Source organism: Copadichromis virginalis, linkage group LG14, assembly GCF_057382275.1.
Source record: "Copadichromis virginalis isolate Kocher_CV1m ecotype Utaka linkage group LG14, C_Virginalis_male_GT1.1, whole genome shotgun sequence".
NCBI classification, from domain to species: domain Eukaryota; kingdom Metazoa; phylum Chordata; class Actinopteri; order Cichliformes; family Cichlidae; genus Copadichromis; species Copadichromis virginalis.
The window spans coordinates 28,208,295-28,222,795 of NC_140631.1; the positions used below are offsets into that span (position 1 = coordinate 28,208,295).

At 38.9% G+C, this 14,501-nt stretch overlaps 1 protein-coding gene across 1 annotated transcript in view; it reads right to left on the reverse strand.

Annotated features, from left to right (window-relative positions):
- Positions 1-10,275, reverse strand: part of dhx36 (DEAH (Asp-Glu-Ala-His) box polypeptide 36) — a 31,009-nt gene extending 20,734 nt beyond the window's left edge. The window contains exons 1-8 of the mRNA XM_085430298.1: positions 9,723-10,275; positions 5,130-5,287; positions 4,874-4,981; positions 4,538-4,739; positions 3,792-3,830; positions 3,466-3,636; positions 2,347-2,426; positions 46-120 (exon numbers count right to left, since the gene is read on the reverse strand). Of these exons, the coding sequence (XP_085286424.1) occupies positions 46-120; positions 2,347-2,426; positions 3,466-3,636; positions 3,792-3,830; positions 4,538-4,739; positions 4,874-4,981; positions 5,130-5,287; positions 9,723-9,977 (1,088 nt within the window). The 5' untranslated portion in view covers positions 9,978-10,275. The remainder of the gene's footprint in view (positions 1-45; positions 121-2,346; positions 2,427-3,465; positions 3,637-3,791; positions 3,831-4,537; positions 4,740-4,873; positions 4,982-5,129; positions 5,288-9,722) is intronic.
- Positions 10,276-14,501: the final 4,226 nt, after the last annotated feature.

The following is a 14,501-nucleotide window of genomic DNA, read 5'->3' on the forward strand; positions in this document are numbered from 1 at the left end:
AAAGATGTATACAGGATGAGAAGGCAGAGGTGGAAGCAAACTCACGGGTCTGAGCGAAGCCACTGAAGAATAATGCCTGTTGTACAGTACAGGATCGAACCTTGTCTCCTTGGTAACCGGCTGGAAAATGGGAGAAAAAAAAAAGAAAGAAAAAGATACTCTTACATCTGTGCAATTTAGAAAATTTAAAGTAAGGTCACCAAAATAAAAGCAGGACTTCTCTGAGAAATGAACTTAGGTTTTGTAACAGTTAACTGTGTTGCATTTCCACTATTTTTGCTACTTTACTTTAAATAAGCACCACTTTTATGTTTAACCTTTACATAGAAGTGAAAATAAAATGTTGCTGATACCAAATATTATACTACAATATGTAACAGAATTGTAGTATGCTACAGTGCACTACAGTAAGAAGATTTATCCATGCTTTGTTTATGTACTAATGCTGAAAGGTTTATTCAATTAATTACAAAATAGCTTCTCTTATTTTAAAGTTATCACTGTAGGAACTGCCTTTCATATGATATCTGATAAAACAAAATTCATTAACAACTGAGCCTTCTAAAAGGGTTTGTTGTATAACTGATGCAAGATTAATGTGCCAAGAAGAGGAGACTAATTACACGATATAATATTCTTTTCTTTTTTTGTGAAGCCTGAAGTCCAAAGAATTAATGTATATTTCACAAAAATCAAAAGAGAGTAAAACCAGCAAAAGCACCACGAAAAACAGTGAGTCTTCTGGACTGGTATATAAATACAGAGCAACATGTATCAATGGCAAGACATTCATAGTAGAATACAGTTGTAACCACACATTTCTATACTGTAGTATTGCAGAGCAACATGTTCACTGCGTATTTATTCACAAATACTCTGGATCCTGTTTCACAAACACTCTAGCACTGACACAGCTGGCTGCTTTACCTGGCTGTTACCCAAACCTTGCACATAGTGAGAAGATTCTGTCACCTTCATTTTCATCAGTGACTGTGAGTAGTGGATTAACCAACATGACTTTGGCAATGATAGCCTATGGAGTGAGTACTGACTACTATCAGTAAGCTAAATCAATTGTGAAAAATCAGACAGTAAATAACAAGCAGAATTGGGTATTTTATTATAGAAAAAAATCCAATAGAAATCAGCATACTCCCCTATTGTATAAATCACTGTTCGCTCAGGCTGCACAACAGCAAATTGCTTTTGTTAAATTCTTGCTGCAGATGTTTAATGAGTGTGTTTTTAAGAAAAATCATTTTATGGCGTTCATTAACCCACACATTTCATGTATCCATCTTGAGTCCTTTCACCAAGTCTATGTAGACTATGTATACATAAAAAATATAACACGCTGTAGATCTCATGCAGAACATCTGAGCTCAGTAAGCTTTTAATTTAAATATTAATGAGCTATAACATATGTCATGTGTTAAAACTGCTAACTATGTCAAAATCTGTGTTTAAGATGTCTAAATCTGTTCCTACTCTGATCATGCTGGCTGATATCACCAACTTCAGTCTAAACCACAAAGCCTCAGCTGTTACCGCCAACCTTGAAAACAGCAAGCTCAGTCTGAAATAGACAGACGTAATCAGGGAGGGAAATAAAACAGTCTGATTTCTGCAACAGCGCTCCCATCAATTTAACCTGCTGTGGCTGGACTCTTAACCATATCAGATCTAAGGGAAATGAGCTTTCTAAACATAAGTATTGCTTTTGGTTTCTTAGCCTCTAAACCAATTACAGAATGTCAATTAAATATACAGTGAGCCTAATTTCACCTTCATACAATCCCTGGCCACTTTGTTAGGCATGACTGTTCAACTGCTTGTTAATGCAAATATCTAATCAGCCAATTAGATATTTGCTCATATAGTAGCAACTTAATGCATTCGGGCATGTAGACATGGCCAAGAGAGCAACTATCTTCAATGGACAGCAAATGGTCAGAAAAAGATAATCCAGTAAGCAGCAGTTCTCTGGGTGAAAATCCTTAGCTGGTCAGAAGAGAAAGGCCAGTCTGCTTCGAGCTAATACGAAGGTAAAAGTAACTCAAATAAAATAAAAAAAGAGCATCTCTGAAAGCACAACAGGTCAGCCTAAAACTGATGGGCCACGAGTGCCACTACTCTCTTGGTTCAGAACAGGAAATTGAGGCCACAATTCACAGCAGCTCATCAAAATTAGAAAACGGAAAAATGGAAAATCTTTGTCTGGTCTTTCTTAAACATCCTAAACATGACAATGAGTTCACTGTAGTCAAATGGCCTCCACATTGACCAGATCTCAAGTTTCAGGAGAAAGAATTTTAAGCATGAGCACTTCTCGAAAGTGTTGTGTACCTCTGCAGGCGGATTTGGTAACCACATGAATTCCCATTCCCAACACTTTCTGCCCTCTCAGCCGCTACACGCTCTGCAACCTGATAGGAACAGCACACACACACAAATAGGATTTAAGAGGAGAGACAGCATTGTATTGCAAAAAAGTAATAATTTCTATATGAGCGATGCCGAAATTTTGCTGTATGCAAATGCATCGCATTATTTTTATGTCATCAAAGTAACAACCAGTTGTTATGTTTAAGGGGCAATTGCTTTTTCGAACAGGGCCATGCAGGTTTTAAGCTTTCCCCTTATTAAAGAAAATCATCACTCAAGTTCTGCATTTTGTATTTATGAAATATAGCTCAGGGAGTAGAGCAGATCATTCACTAGTCAGAAAGCTGGTGGTTCGTTCCCTGTTTACTCCAGTCTGCATGCCATAGTATCCTTGGACATAGAAAGCACTTAGGTGAATGAGACATGTCATGTAGGCTTGTGTAGAGTAGAAAAGGGCGATGTAAGGAAACAGTGCATTTGCCATTTATTTATTCAATATAAATATGCAAGAAATCAGGAAGGAGACAAATATTTTCCACAATAAAAAGATTTTAAAAATATATCCATATCTTTTTTTAATCAAACTAATTATTTTGCCCTTTTATTTCATTGTTTAATTTTAGTTAAGTGTGGAAGTTTGTACTTTGCATTCATTCACAGACAGATCACATTCTTTCATAGGTTCTCTACTGTTATTGTGTGTGTGTGTGTGTGTGGCTGGACTCATGGTGCTGTGTTTGTGTAAATTTGCACTGCTCTCTGGCTCACAGTGACAAAGGTTCTTAGTATTTAACCTATGCAGTGGCTTAGAGGCACATGTGCATGCACTCTTATTAACAGCTAACACTGAACAGTGATGCCTCTATGCATAAGCCTAATTCTGATTGGTTATAAAGACACATTTGATGGCAGAGAAGCTAGCCTTGGACAGAGAACCAACAGGTCTGCTAGGAATCAAAAATGACTGCCTGACCTATCCCATAGAGAAGCAGCATAATAGAAGCATTGCCATGGCAACCACATTAAAATCAGTAGGCACACAACAACATATAATCCTTCAGAGGCCAGCAGAGTACATACCGAGATGGCACTGATGCGTCGAGGCTGTGTGCAGACCACACGGCACATTGAGCCCATGCCTCTGTTGATATAGTCATCCAGGATGAACTGAGTGACCTGAGTGGTTTTGCCACATCCTGTTTCCCCACTCACCACTAGGACACGGTTAGAATTGATCAGCGTTACCAGCTCCTGAGATCAGGAGGTTGAAGAGGAGTGATTTACAGATGAGGCAGGAAAGCAAACAATAACAAAAAAATAAATAAATCAAATCTGAAAACCAGTAATGAAGTCTTAGCAGAACTAGTGATTCATGATAAAAGCACATTTGCATGTGAAATACTTGCCTCTTTTTTCCCATAAGATGGTAGTTTTTCCCTGAATTTCTGAAGACAAAAAGAACAGATGAGGAGTAAAATAATGAGATAAAAATTCAATAAAATTAGGAACAGATACTTTAAAAAGAAAAATTCCATAATGGGAACAGTCCTAGCACATCAGAAGTTATCCAATTCTAATAACCAAAGATAAATACTGACTCTGCGCAGTACCTCACTAATACAGTGGTAACCACTTGAAATGATGTAGCATGATAACATTATGATAAATTGATTGAATACTTGGTAAGAATACTTTTCCATTACACATCATCTTGTACATAAATTAAACTTTGCACACCTATTTCCACAGTAAAATTTTGCACTAAACAATTTAAATGTATAAATATAATAAACATTTACTTATTTACACAAACATAAACAAAAGCTACTTACATACAGCCAATGCAGCAATGCATTTGGGCAACATTCTTTTTTTTTTTCTTTTTTTTTTTCCCCAAACATAGAACCTTTCAACTGAATGAAACCCATTACTTTTAATTTTTCTTATTAAAAACACTAATTAATTAATTAAATTGGACTTTTGGACATTAAATGACAACAAATGACTAGTATAGTAGTAATGTTGTTATCTAAAGGCACTAAACATGCTAAACTACCAAAAAAATCCCACCTTGTCCCCACCTTAGCTATTTTAATAAATATGTTCATGCTAGAAACTTAAACCTAGATTTTATACCACTGAAAACTCTTACCAGCATTTCTTTGTACTTTCCATCTGATTTCTTACTCTGCAGATCTCTCTTCAAGTAGTCATCCAGGGACCTGTCTCGGACTACTTCTTGATGTAAGAACTCCAGATCCTTATCTTTAATAACTGGTTTCGCCGCCTCCTCTTCCTGATCTTCTTCATCCCATTGATCTGGCGGCTCATCTTTAACCGCTGTTGTAGAGTGACTAGAAGAAAAAAAAAAGATTCAGCGGTATAAACATCCAATATTACCTGGAAAACCTTACATTACTATTTGTTCTGCAGAATTTCTAAATGATTTAAAAAAATAAAAAAATCACACATTTTTACACAAAGTTACCTTTGTGATTTGCCAGTTGCTTTCTTCTGGCCTGGACTACCTTCTTCTTCCTCCCATTTGACCTCAGTCTTAGTTTTTTCCTCTTCAGGCAAATCCCCATCAAAGTAACTAATGATGATAGACACGCTAAATTAGTCATGATGTCAGTAGTCAAAGGGGAAGAAATAACTGAAATTTTACTATTCTGTCTAGCTTTCCTACTAATTCATTATAAGTTAGTAACGACAATTGATAAAGCTATACAAGCCTCTCTCACCAGTGGGCACTATCCCTGGCAGCTGTTTGCCAGCTGTCAGAGGTCGAGGCTCTTTCATCCCTGCGGCCCCTTTCTGGGCCGAGCTGGTCATTCTGGACAGAGTTAAGCAGTTTGGTAATGTGTTGCTCTCTTGCCTCATCCATCTGGACCACTGCCCGCTGCACAAGCAAATGGGAAAAGGAAAGTTAGCTATGACCTTGCAACAGTGTTTTTCCAAATTTCCCTTTATACCACTGAAAAAGAAAATACTACTCATTAACACTTTGAAGACAGGGACCTGTCTCGGACTAATTCCTGATGTAAGAAGATAAATATGTAACAGAAATACTTACTGTTGTAGATGTAGTTTTGAATTGTGCTGTGTAAGTAATCCTTTTTTTTTTTTAAACACAATGACAGATTGGATATTTATTCAGTATATAATGATGGTGGTGGTGGTGTGTTTGTATTATTAGTATTATTATTAATAATATTTTATATATAATTATTACCATTCTTATATATTGTACAAGCAACTGTCTGTTAACCAGCAGGGGAAAATGTGACTTACTGCCCATGTTCAGATCAGTGTGAATGCTTTCTGTGCACACAGTGAGCAATTTTCCAATCAGCTTCCCACACTTTGATGTGCTCAAAGATCTGCTCCTAACAGGCAGGGGCAGATCTAGAAGGGTGGCATGGGGTGGCAAGTGCCACCCTAAAATGATCCCTTGCCACCCCAGTTTTGCATATGACAGTGTTGTTAATTACAATACGATAGCATTAACAGTTTGAGCGTAGTTACAGTCAACAGTGAATATAAATGCTAAAACTGTATATATTGCATAGTGTCCCCCCGCTCCACCATTAACAAATGGTTCAGCCCACAACAGGACCGGCTTTTTCCTTGTTTTCAGTAGCAAGCGATGCTTATGATTGTGCCAGAGCACATTCTGAACAACACCATGGGAATTTCGGATTTTACACAGGTGGGTGGATGTTACACTCTGGAAATGGAATGAAGGTGAGTGTTATGAACCCCCTGTGGTCCACCGACACGCTGCACCTCTAAATCACATGACTATTTTAAGCTGACATAGCAACAAGTTGCAGCCACGCTGGGTCTCTATTTCAGCCCACATTGAAAGTTTGGACTTCAAAGTTTTTAAATTTTAATTACAGGCCAGTAAATCCAGAGTTACAATAATATATATAAGCCACGCTTTTTTCTAAATACTGTCGTCACGTTTGTGTGTGTGTGTGTGTGTGTGTGTGTGTGTGTGTGTGTGTGTGTGTGTGTGTGTGTGTGTGTGTGTGTGTGTGTGTGTTTTAAGCGTTTTGTAAGGACAGCGCGAAAACAGTAAAGAAAGGAAAAAAGCCACCTCTTTCCTATCGCTGGAAATATGTACCATGTCGACCAATTTAAAAAAAAAAAAAAAAAGTCAACACGTGGGATTTGGTTGTTTAGGAAGAGGGAAAAGTTTTAGGAGTGACGGTAACGGCAGCGAGACAGAGCGAGCAAGGGAGAGAGAGAGACAGCGAGTTAGAGAGAGTTTTTAGATGTGGCCATTTGTGACGTTTAGTGTGGAGTGTATACTTAGTGTGTTGGGTTGTCTTGTGTAGTTCTGCATTCTGTTGTGTAGTCGTTTTGTTTTGTGTGTCAGTGAGGGCACTAATGAATTTCACAAAGGCACATTGCAGTGTAAACACTGTCACTAAGTAGAAAACCAGCGGAGTGATACACCTGGGCCCTATTTCAGGAAGCCGGTTTAGTGCAAACTCTGAGTAAGTATACCCTGAGTTAACGAAAACTCTGGGTTTTCGGTTTCACAAAGCGAGTTTAGATTAATTCTGAGTGAGTTACTATGACGACACACTCCGTGAAGCTAACCTGCCCCCTAGCAGGTTTACTTCAACTAACCCTGACGTTCTCCGCCTCTTTGTCGGAAACCTGACTGTAGGAAGTGTCAGACATGGCGTGTCCCTTCCTTGAAGAGCCAGTAGATGTTGAAGCCCAAATTCTCCGCAGAGCTCTCCGCCGGGAGAGAGTGATTAGAGCGCGTTTGGACATTTTATCATTTCCTGATGATTTCCTGTGTGAACGTTACCGTTTTTCAGCACAATCTACAATTTATTTGAATAACATCCTCAGGCCATATATTGCTCATGTGACACATCGTGGACATCCTCTCAGTTCTGTACATATTATTTGTATCGCACTTCGGTTTTTTGCAAACGGGAGCTTTCTGTATAATATTGGTGACGCTGAGCACGTTTCCAAGGCTACCGTCTGTCGGGCAGTCAGGAATGTTACAGTTGCACTGAAACGTCTCCTGTACTCGTTTGTGGTGTTCCCCGGTCATAGACCCACAAGATTTATCAAAGAGGGATGCCACAAAATTGCAGGTAGCAGGATGAACAAAACTTAATTCATGATGTGGTGATACTTAAACTACTGCTTAAATTTTACATTTATTCTCACAGTTCCCAGACGTGATTGGCTGTATAGATGGCACTCGCATTCCAATCATTGCTCCTTCAGTAAATGAAGGAGACTATGTGAACAGGAAGTCTTTCCACAGCATTAATGTGCAGGTACATAGTTCCCTGTAGCATTTCAAACTAACAAATTATTTCATTATTAGTAATGGATGCTAATTTGTGTTCTCTGCACTGTGAAGATCATATGTGATGCTGCCAACATTATCACAAATGTGGAAGCCAAGTGGCCAGGCTCTGTGAGTGGTGGTGGTGGAGGACCCCACCTGTTTTTCGGGCCTCCGCTTTTTTTCTAGTGGCCATAACGGGTCACATTTGAGCATACAGAGTAAGCAAATATGTACTTGTAATGCTCAGATAATTTCAATAAGTGCTTACAGAGGGGAAATTAATGTAGCCTCTAACTGCAATTGATTTACATCGGACAAACAGACACTATGGCTCATAATACAATTACACCATACCTGTTTGGACTATATTTTTATATTTCATTTTTACTTGCTGCCAGGAACGTTTGGGGCCTGTTGGGTTGCACCTGCACTCACATCACATCACAAAATAAAATGTATGAAATAAAAAATAAAATATAATAAAATAACGTGTTAAATGGGTGGAAATCCCTAGATCAATGTTTATATTAACACTCACGCATTGACTCTGTCGGCTATGTTTTGCCATGCATGCTCTCTTTCTTTTGCAGCTGAGCCTGTGTTACTTTTTTTCTGCAAAATTTGCATGTTATCGGCATATACTGCCATCAGAATTTCGGCCTCAAGCGCTGTAAAATACATTGACCGCGCCTTCTTTCCCTCCGTCTCCATGGTGACTCGCTTAATCTGTGCTCCACTAATCAGGGCTTTATGTATCCTCGTGCGCGCGCTTAATTTGGGGTTAAAGCAACTCCGCGTTGATTGAACTAATTGTTATCAGCCTTTCTGAAACCGAATATTCCGAGTTGGACAGTTCGGGGTTACTCAACCCTGAGTATCGTTTTTCACTCTGAGTTTTCTAAACCGGCTTCCTGAAATAGGGCCCTGCTGTCAGGCCTGCAGATTTATCCGTGCTGCTCTCCTGTCTTTTGGTGGACAAACTTTTTTTTTTACTGGCACACATCATTTGTGGGGCATCTTATTGCGAAACCTGATTGTTCTCTCATTTTAGTTTTAGTAATATTTTTAAATGGTTGCATAAAATGAAAAAAAAAAAAACAGCAGGTGTATTGGCTGCATTTTTAGATAAATAGTTGTATACATTTACAAAATGTACAATTTATATTTGCATTTCAGGTTATAAAAATTTACTCAACATGTCTGTGGTTTTTTTTACAGTAAAAAAAAAATGCTACTAGGATTTTAAGTTATTTGTGTGATTTCAGATCAGTAATACTAATGCAGTATGTCAGTGAAAGAACAACTAAATTCAGTTGAGCTGAAAAGAATGACACCAAACAAGGCAAGGGGGAAAAAATAAAATGAAACACTTTGAGGGTGAAATACAAACATAAACTCAAAAGGAGTCAAAAACGGCTGTTGTATTACAGACCTCTGTGGGTTGATCCAACAAATCATGAAAAATTAGGTTTACATTTTTGTTCATGACAGTGCAGATTTCTGACATATTGTGTAATTTAAGCATCTAACAATGTGATTGTTTTCTAACAAAAAACAGTGTGAAACTTAAGTTAGACTTGTGTTTGTAAATGAACCGCCCCATGTTGTGTAGCTTTCTGGATTTTATACTTATTGGGCTACATATCTATTTATTTATTATACAGGCTATACAGTACATACAATCAAAACTCACATGTTTTATGTAACTAAAGTGTTTAATTATGTGGACTACAGAGAATAATTAAGTTATAGAAAATATTTATATGAAAAATGTGTATACTTACTGCATTTAAGTCATTTTAACCATATGTAACCACCTGCATATGTGTTTGGGGGGGGGGGGGGGGGGGAGGCTTTGATTTTGCCACCCCATTTGATTTCTTTGCCACCCTCATGCCACCCTAAGAAAATTTCTCTAGATCCGCCCCTGCTAACAGGGTGACTGCAGTTATACAGACAGACCTTCCATGTTTACAATGAGCATGACTTCAAGCACAGTCCATACCGATCTCCGGTCAGCTTGCTTCCTCCTAACGGCTCCATATCTTGCGTACCACAGTCCAATCTCACGGCCCTTCAGGTGTGGAGGAGGACGGTCTCTTTGCCCACCTCCTCCCCGATCCGGGTCAAATTCGGACATGTTTCCTCTCGAGCCTCCTCCACCTCCCCTTTCCCATCTTTCTCTGCTGTCATCTCTGTGCCCGCGACCTCCTCTTCTACCTCTTCTTCCTCCTCCACCGCCGCCATATCCATAGCTCATGTTGCGGTTAGAGGCAGGCAACGGTAACGTCCGTTAACGGCTTACAGCTACTCGCTAACCAGCAATATTCAGTGGATTTACGAACTAAATATTTCACTTCAAAAATATGCGGTGACACTCACGTAGCCACTGACAGTTGGGTTCTCGATGACTACACCCCAAACCTAAATTGCGCCCCTCTAACTCACTTATTAAACAACAACATCCCCTTGAAAAAGTGTCACATCCGAGATACTTGCTGTTTTCCATCTGGCATGTCGCATAATAATGCCGTCAACATTTTCAGCAACTAGATATTGACGTGGCGCTCTAGGATTGGTTGCTCTCCATATTACCGTTTTAAACGCTGCTTTCTAAATCTAGCTGACTTCTTCAAACGAAGTTATCATAGTAATTAGCATACAAATGTGTATTTCAGTTCAAATTTCCAGTTTATTTTTTATGCAATTTGTTATGATTTACTGTGTAGATCAGGACACTGACACTTTACCACTAACCTTTAAACATAACTATTTGCCTCTGAATTATTGTATTACTAAAGCATTCAGTCCTGTTACTTGTATAATTTCTAGCAGTGCTTAACAAGTTTATTAGACCATCACCGAATGTAAGAGTTATATCAGAGCTGCCCAAAATTAATAGTATTGGTAATTATACTTGTGCTTTTATAATAGTTAATCAAATTGTCACTCAAAATATATATGTATTGCTAATATTATTTTTTGATTAAGATGCCAAGTTACAGCTATTTGCTTGCATTCCTGAAGAGGTGAAAAAAAAAACTTTTGTAGTTAAGTGTTATGCTTGATTAATTCCTGAAGCTCAAATTTGGGCATAAAAACATGAGTTCAGTTTGCTATGTACCTAATAAATAATAATATAATTTTTAGTTGTAAACATTTTTTTGACATTTTTTCTTGTTTTTATGATAGGTTATTGTGCCATTTTAATGCATTTATTAAACCCTATGCATTTTTACATACAATACGTTGTTCTCACCCAACATCAGCGTCTGACCTCATAAATGCGCTTCTGAAAGAATAGTCAAAAACTCCCAAACACACTTTGTTGAAAGCCTTTTGAAAAGAGTTAAAGCTGTTATAGCTGCAAAGGGTGTGCTATTAAACCCCAGAGATTATGAACGGGATGTCTCTCAGGGAATCCATAAAATATTTATGTAAATTATTCACTGAATAACATTTAAACAGCATAAAAGTATAATTTTATTCTTTTCCAGATTTTAAAATGACATAATACATTTTAAAAACACACTAAAAGTGTGTTTTCAGCATAACCTCTGGGGTCATGTGACAAATTAAAATACATAAAAAAAACTGCTTCTTTTTTTGAAGATGTACACTTGAAGTAGGGCAAGTGCAGAATGCCAAGTTTTTTACTTCCAAAATTTCTCTGAAATGAAGTTAGACTGAATTCATCACTACTAATACAAGTTCACATATATTACTGTAGACTCTCAGATTCCCACCTCCATGATTTAGAATTCAGGAAGAGTTTCTAATTAATTTTTACTTTCACTTCTGTGGTATTTAATATCCATTATCTACACTCAACAAAAATATAAACGCAACACCTTTGTTACTGCTCCCATTCCCCATGGGATGGACGTAGAGACCTAAAATTCATTCCAGATACGCAATATAACCATCCCTCCCAAACAGTGGTCACAAATCAGTCCAAATGTGTGGTAGTGGGCACATCTGCCATATTGAGATAATCCATCCCACCTCACAGGTGTGCCACATCAGGATGCTGATCTGACATCATGAGTAGTGCACAGGTGTACCTCAGACTGCCCACAACAAAAGGCCACCCTGGAATGTGCAGTTTTTTGCGCTATTGGGGGTCTGGGGACCCAGAACCGGTCAGTATCTGGTGTGACCACCATTTGCCTCATGTAGTGCAACACATCGTCGCATGGAGTCTATCAGATTGTCAATTGTGGCCTGTGGAATGTTGGTCCACTCCACTTCAATGGCTGTGCGAGGTTGTTGGATATTCGTGGGAACTGGTACACGCTGTCGTATACGCCGGTCAAGCACATCTCGAACATGCTCAATGGGTGACATGTCCGGTGAGTATGCTGGCCATGCAAGAACTGGGACATTCTCAGCTGCCATCTGCCCTGAACAATGTGAACCATGATTCATCCGTGAAGCGCACACCTCTCCAACGTGCCAGACGCCATCGAATGTGAGCATTTGCCCACACAAGTCTGTTACGGCGACGAGCTGGAGTCAGGTCAAGACCCCGATGAGGACGACGGGCATGCAGTTGAGCGTCCCTGAGACGGTTTCTGACAGTTTGTGCAGAAATTGTTTGGTTGTGCAAACCAATTGTTCCAGCAGCTGTCTGGGTGGCTGGTCTCAGACGATCTTGGAGGTGAACCTGCTGGATGTGGAGGTCCTGGGCTGGTGTGGTTACACGAGGTCTGCGGTTGTGAGGCCGGTTGGATGTGCTGCCATATTCTCTGAAACGCCTGTGGAGACGGCTTATGGTTGAGAAATGAACATTCAATGCACGGGCGACAGATCTGGTTGACATTCCTGCTGTCAGCATGCCGATTGCACGCTCCCTCATTGCTTGTGGCATCTGTGGCATTTTGCTGTGAGACAAAACTGCACATTCCAGGGTGGCCTTTTGTTGTGGGCAGTCTGAGGTACACCTGTGCACTACTCATGATGTCAGATCAGCATCCTGATGTGGCACACCTGTGAGGTGGGATGGATTATCTCAATATGGCAGATGTGCCCACTACCACACATTTGGACTGATTTGTGACCACTGTTTGGGAGGGATGGTTATATTGTGTATCTGGAGGTAAATCTGAAGAATCCTTTATAATATATCCATCTGTATAAGATAGAAGATTGATTCCCCCCCCGGATGATCTGAGTGGCCTTTCTGGAAACAAATTATGCTTCCATAAGTTTTCATGAGTTTTCTTTACATGTCATTTTTTCATTTTGATGTTTATTTAATTAGTTCAAGTGCAAATAAATTTAATTCACTCAGTGCCCTGGCACATTAACCTTCTCATTAACGATGAGCAAGTTGCAAAGTTCGATAGTCTGAACTTGTCCACGTACTTTTCTGTCATTTGACAGAGGATGCTCATGCCCTCTTACTTTTATCTATTATCCAAAGTAGAAAATATTTGTTTAGAGTCTTGCTAAATCTGTTTATGCATTAAACACCAGTTTAATAGGAGGGTTCCGGCCCTGAATAACCTTTTGTTGACTATTTAGATTGCTAAATATCTTCTGGGGTCTCTGTGCACAGACAAAAACAGTCTGTCTTGTCAAAGTAATTGCTGTACCAGGTTCACACTGGTACACTGCAGTTTAAGGAACATTAGGGAATGACCTGCTATCTGGGCCTTAAAGGTTGCCGCCAAATGAAAAAGATTCACCATGACTGCTGACTGTCACCTTAAAGGGTCTCTCTGCTACACTTCAGCACTGTTTTTTAATATAATTTTTTGTCAGATTTAAAGTGAAAACTAAAACATTAACAATTAGTAGTAGTAGTGATACATTCTTATTAAGTATCTCCTCAGTCACTGATTGCTTTGGCTTTATCTGACTTTTGTAGCGGTTACAAACAGTGTTTTCACATTTCCATACGTCACCGTTCACTGATTCTGTTTCTGAATGCTCCAAATCTAATTGGATTATACTCTGCATTCTCTTATTTCAAATTAGCAGCAATGCCATATGGGGAAAATCTGTGCTTTTTCCTTATTGTTTACCTCTCTCTACTCTGTGTCTTTGCCCTGCAAATTAAAAGCAATAGACACCCTATCTGTGCCATGAAGCACATTTCACAGATGAGAGAGTAGAAAGAGTGGTGTGAAAGATTTGTGCAGGATGTTCATGGGAGGTGACAGGGTAGATCCCACCCTTAATCTTTCTGTTCCTGTCAGGAAATATCATGCTTTGCCACTTTTAAATTAATTTTTTCTTTTCACGCCCACTGTGATCATCAGAACCATCAAAGACACGATTTCCTTTTATAATCAGTGAAATGAATACTTACACAGTACTTCCACAATCAGCTATTTTGTTATTAAGGAGATGCATTTGAAAGAAGACAGTTTCCCAGATCAGAGAATAGTGATTTGTGACGATGAAACGATTTATTAGCAGTTTGGTGTGAAAGACTAATTTGTGTAAAATCTTATTTTCAGTTTGTATTTGAGAATCTCATTTTCATCAAGTACTAACTGGACCTGCTTGTACAAAGGCTCCCTGTTCAGCTTTGACAGAAATATATTCAGTTGTGTCTTTGGACATTAAAAAAGAAAACAATTCCACAGTGATCGGGTAAACTTTAAGTTGGGAGTGACTCATGTTTTTGCTTCAGCTGCCAATTCTTTTATCTTTGTCATTATTTTGAACTCTGTGAGTACTATCAGTATCTCAGCTGGGTACTCTAAAGAGAACAGATGGGGGATTCAAAATGAAGGGATGTCAGAGAGAAAATGATACAGGAAAAAATACTGCT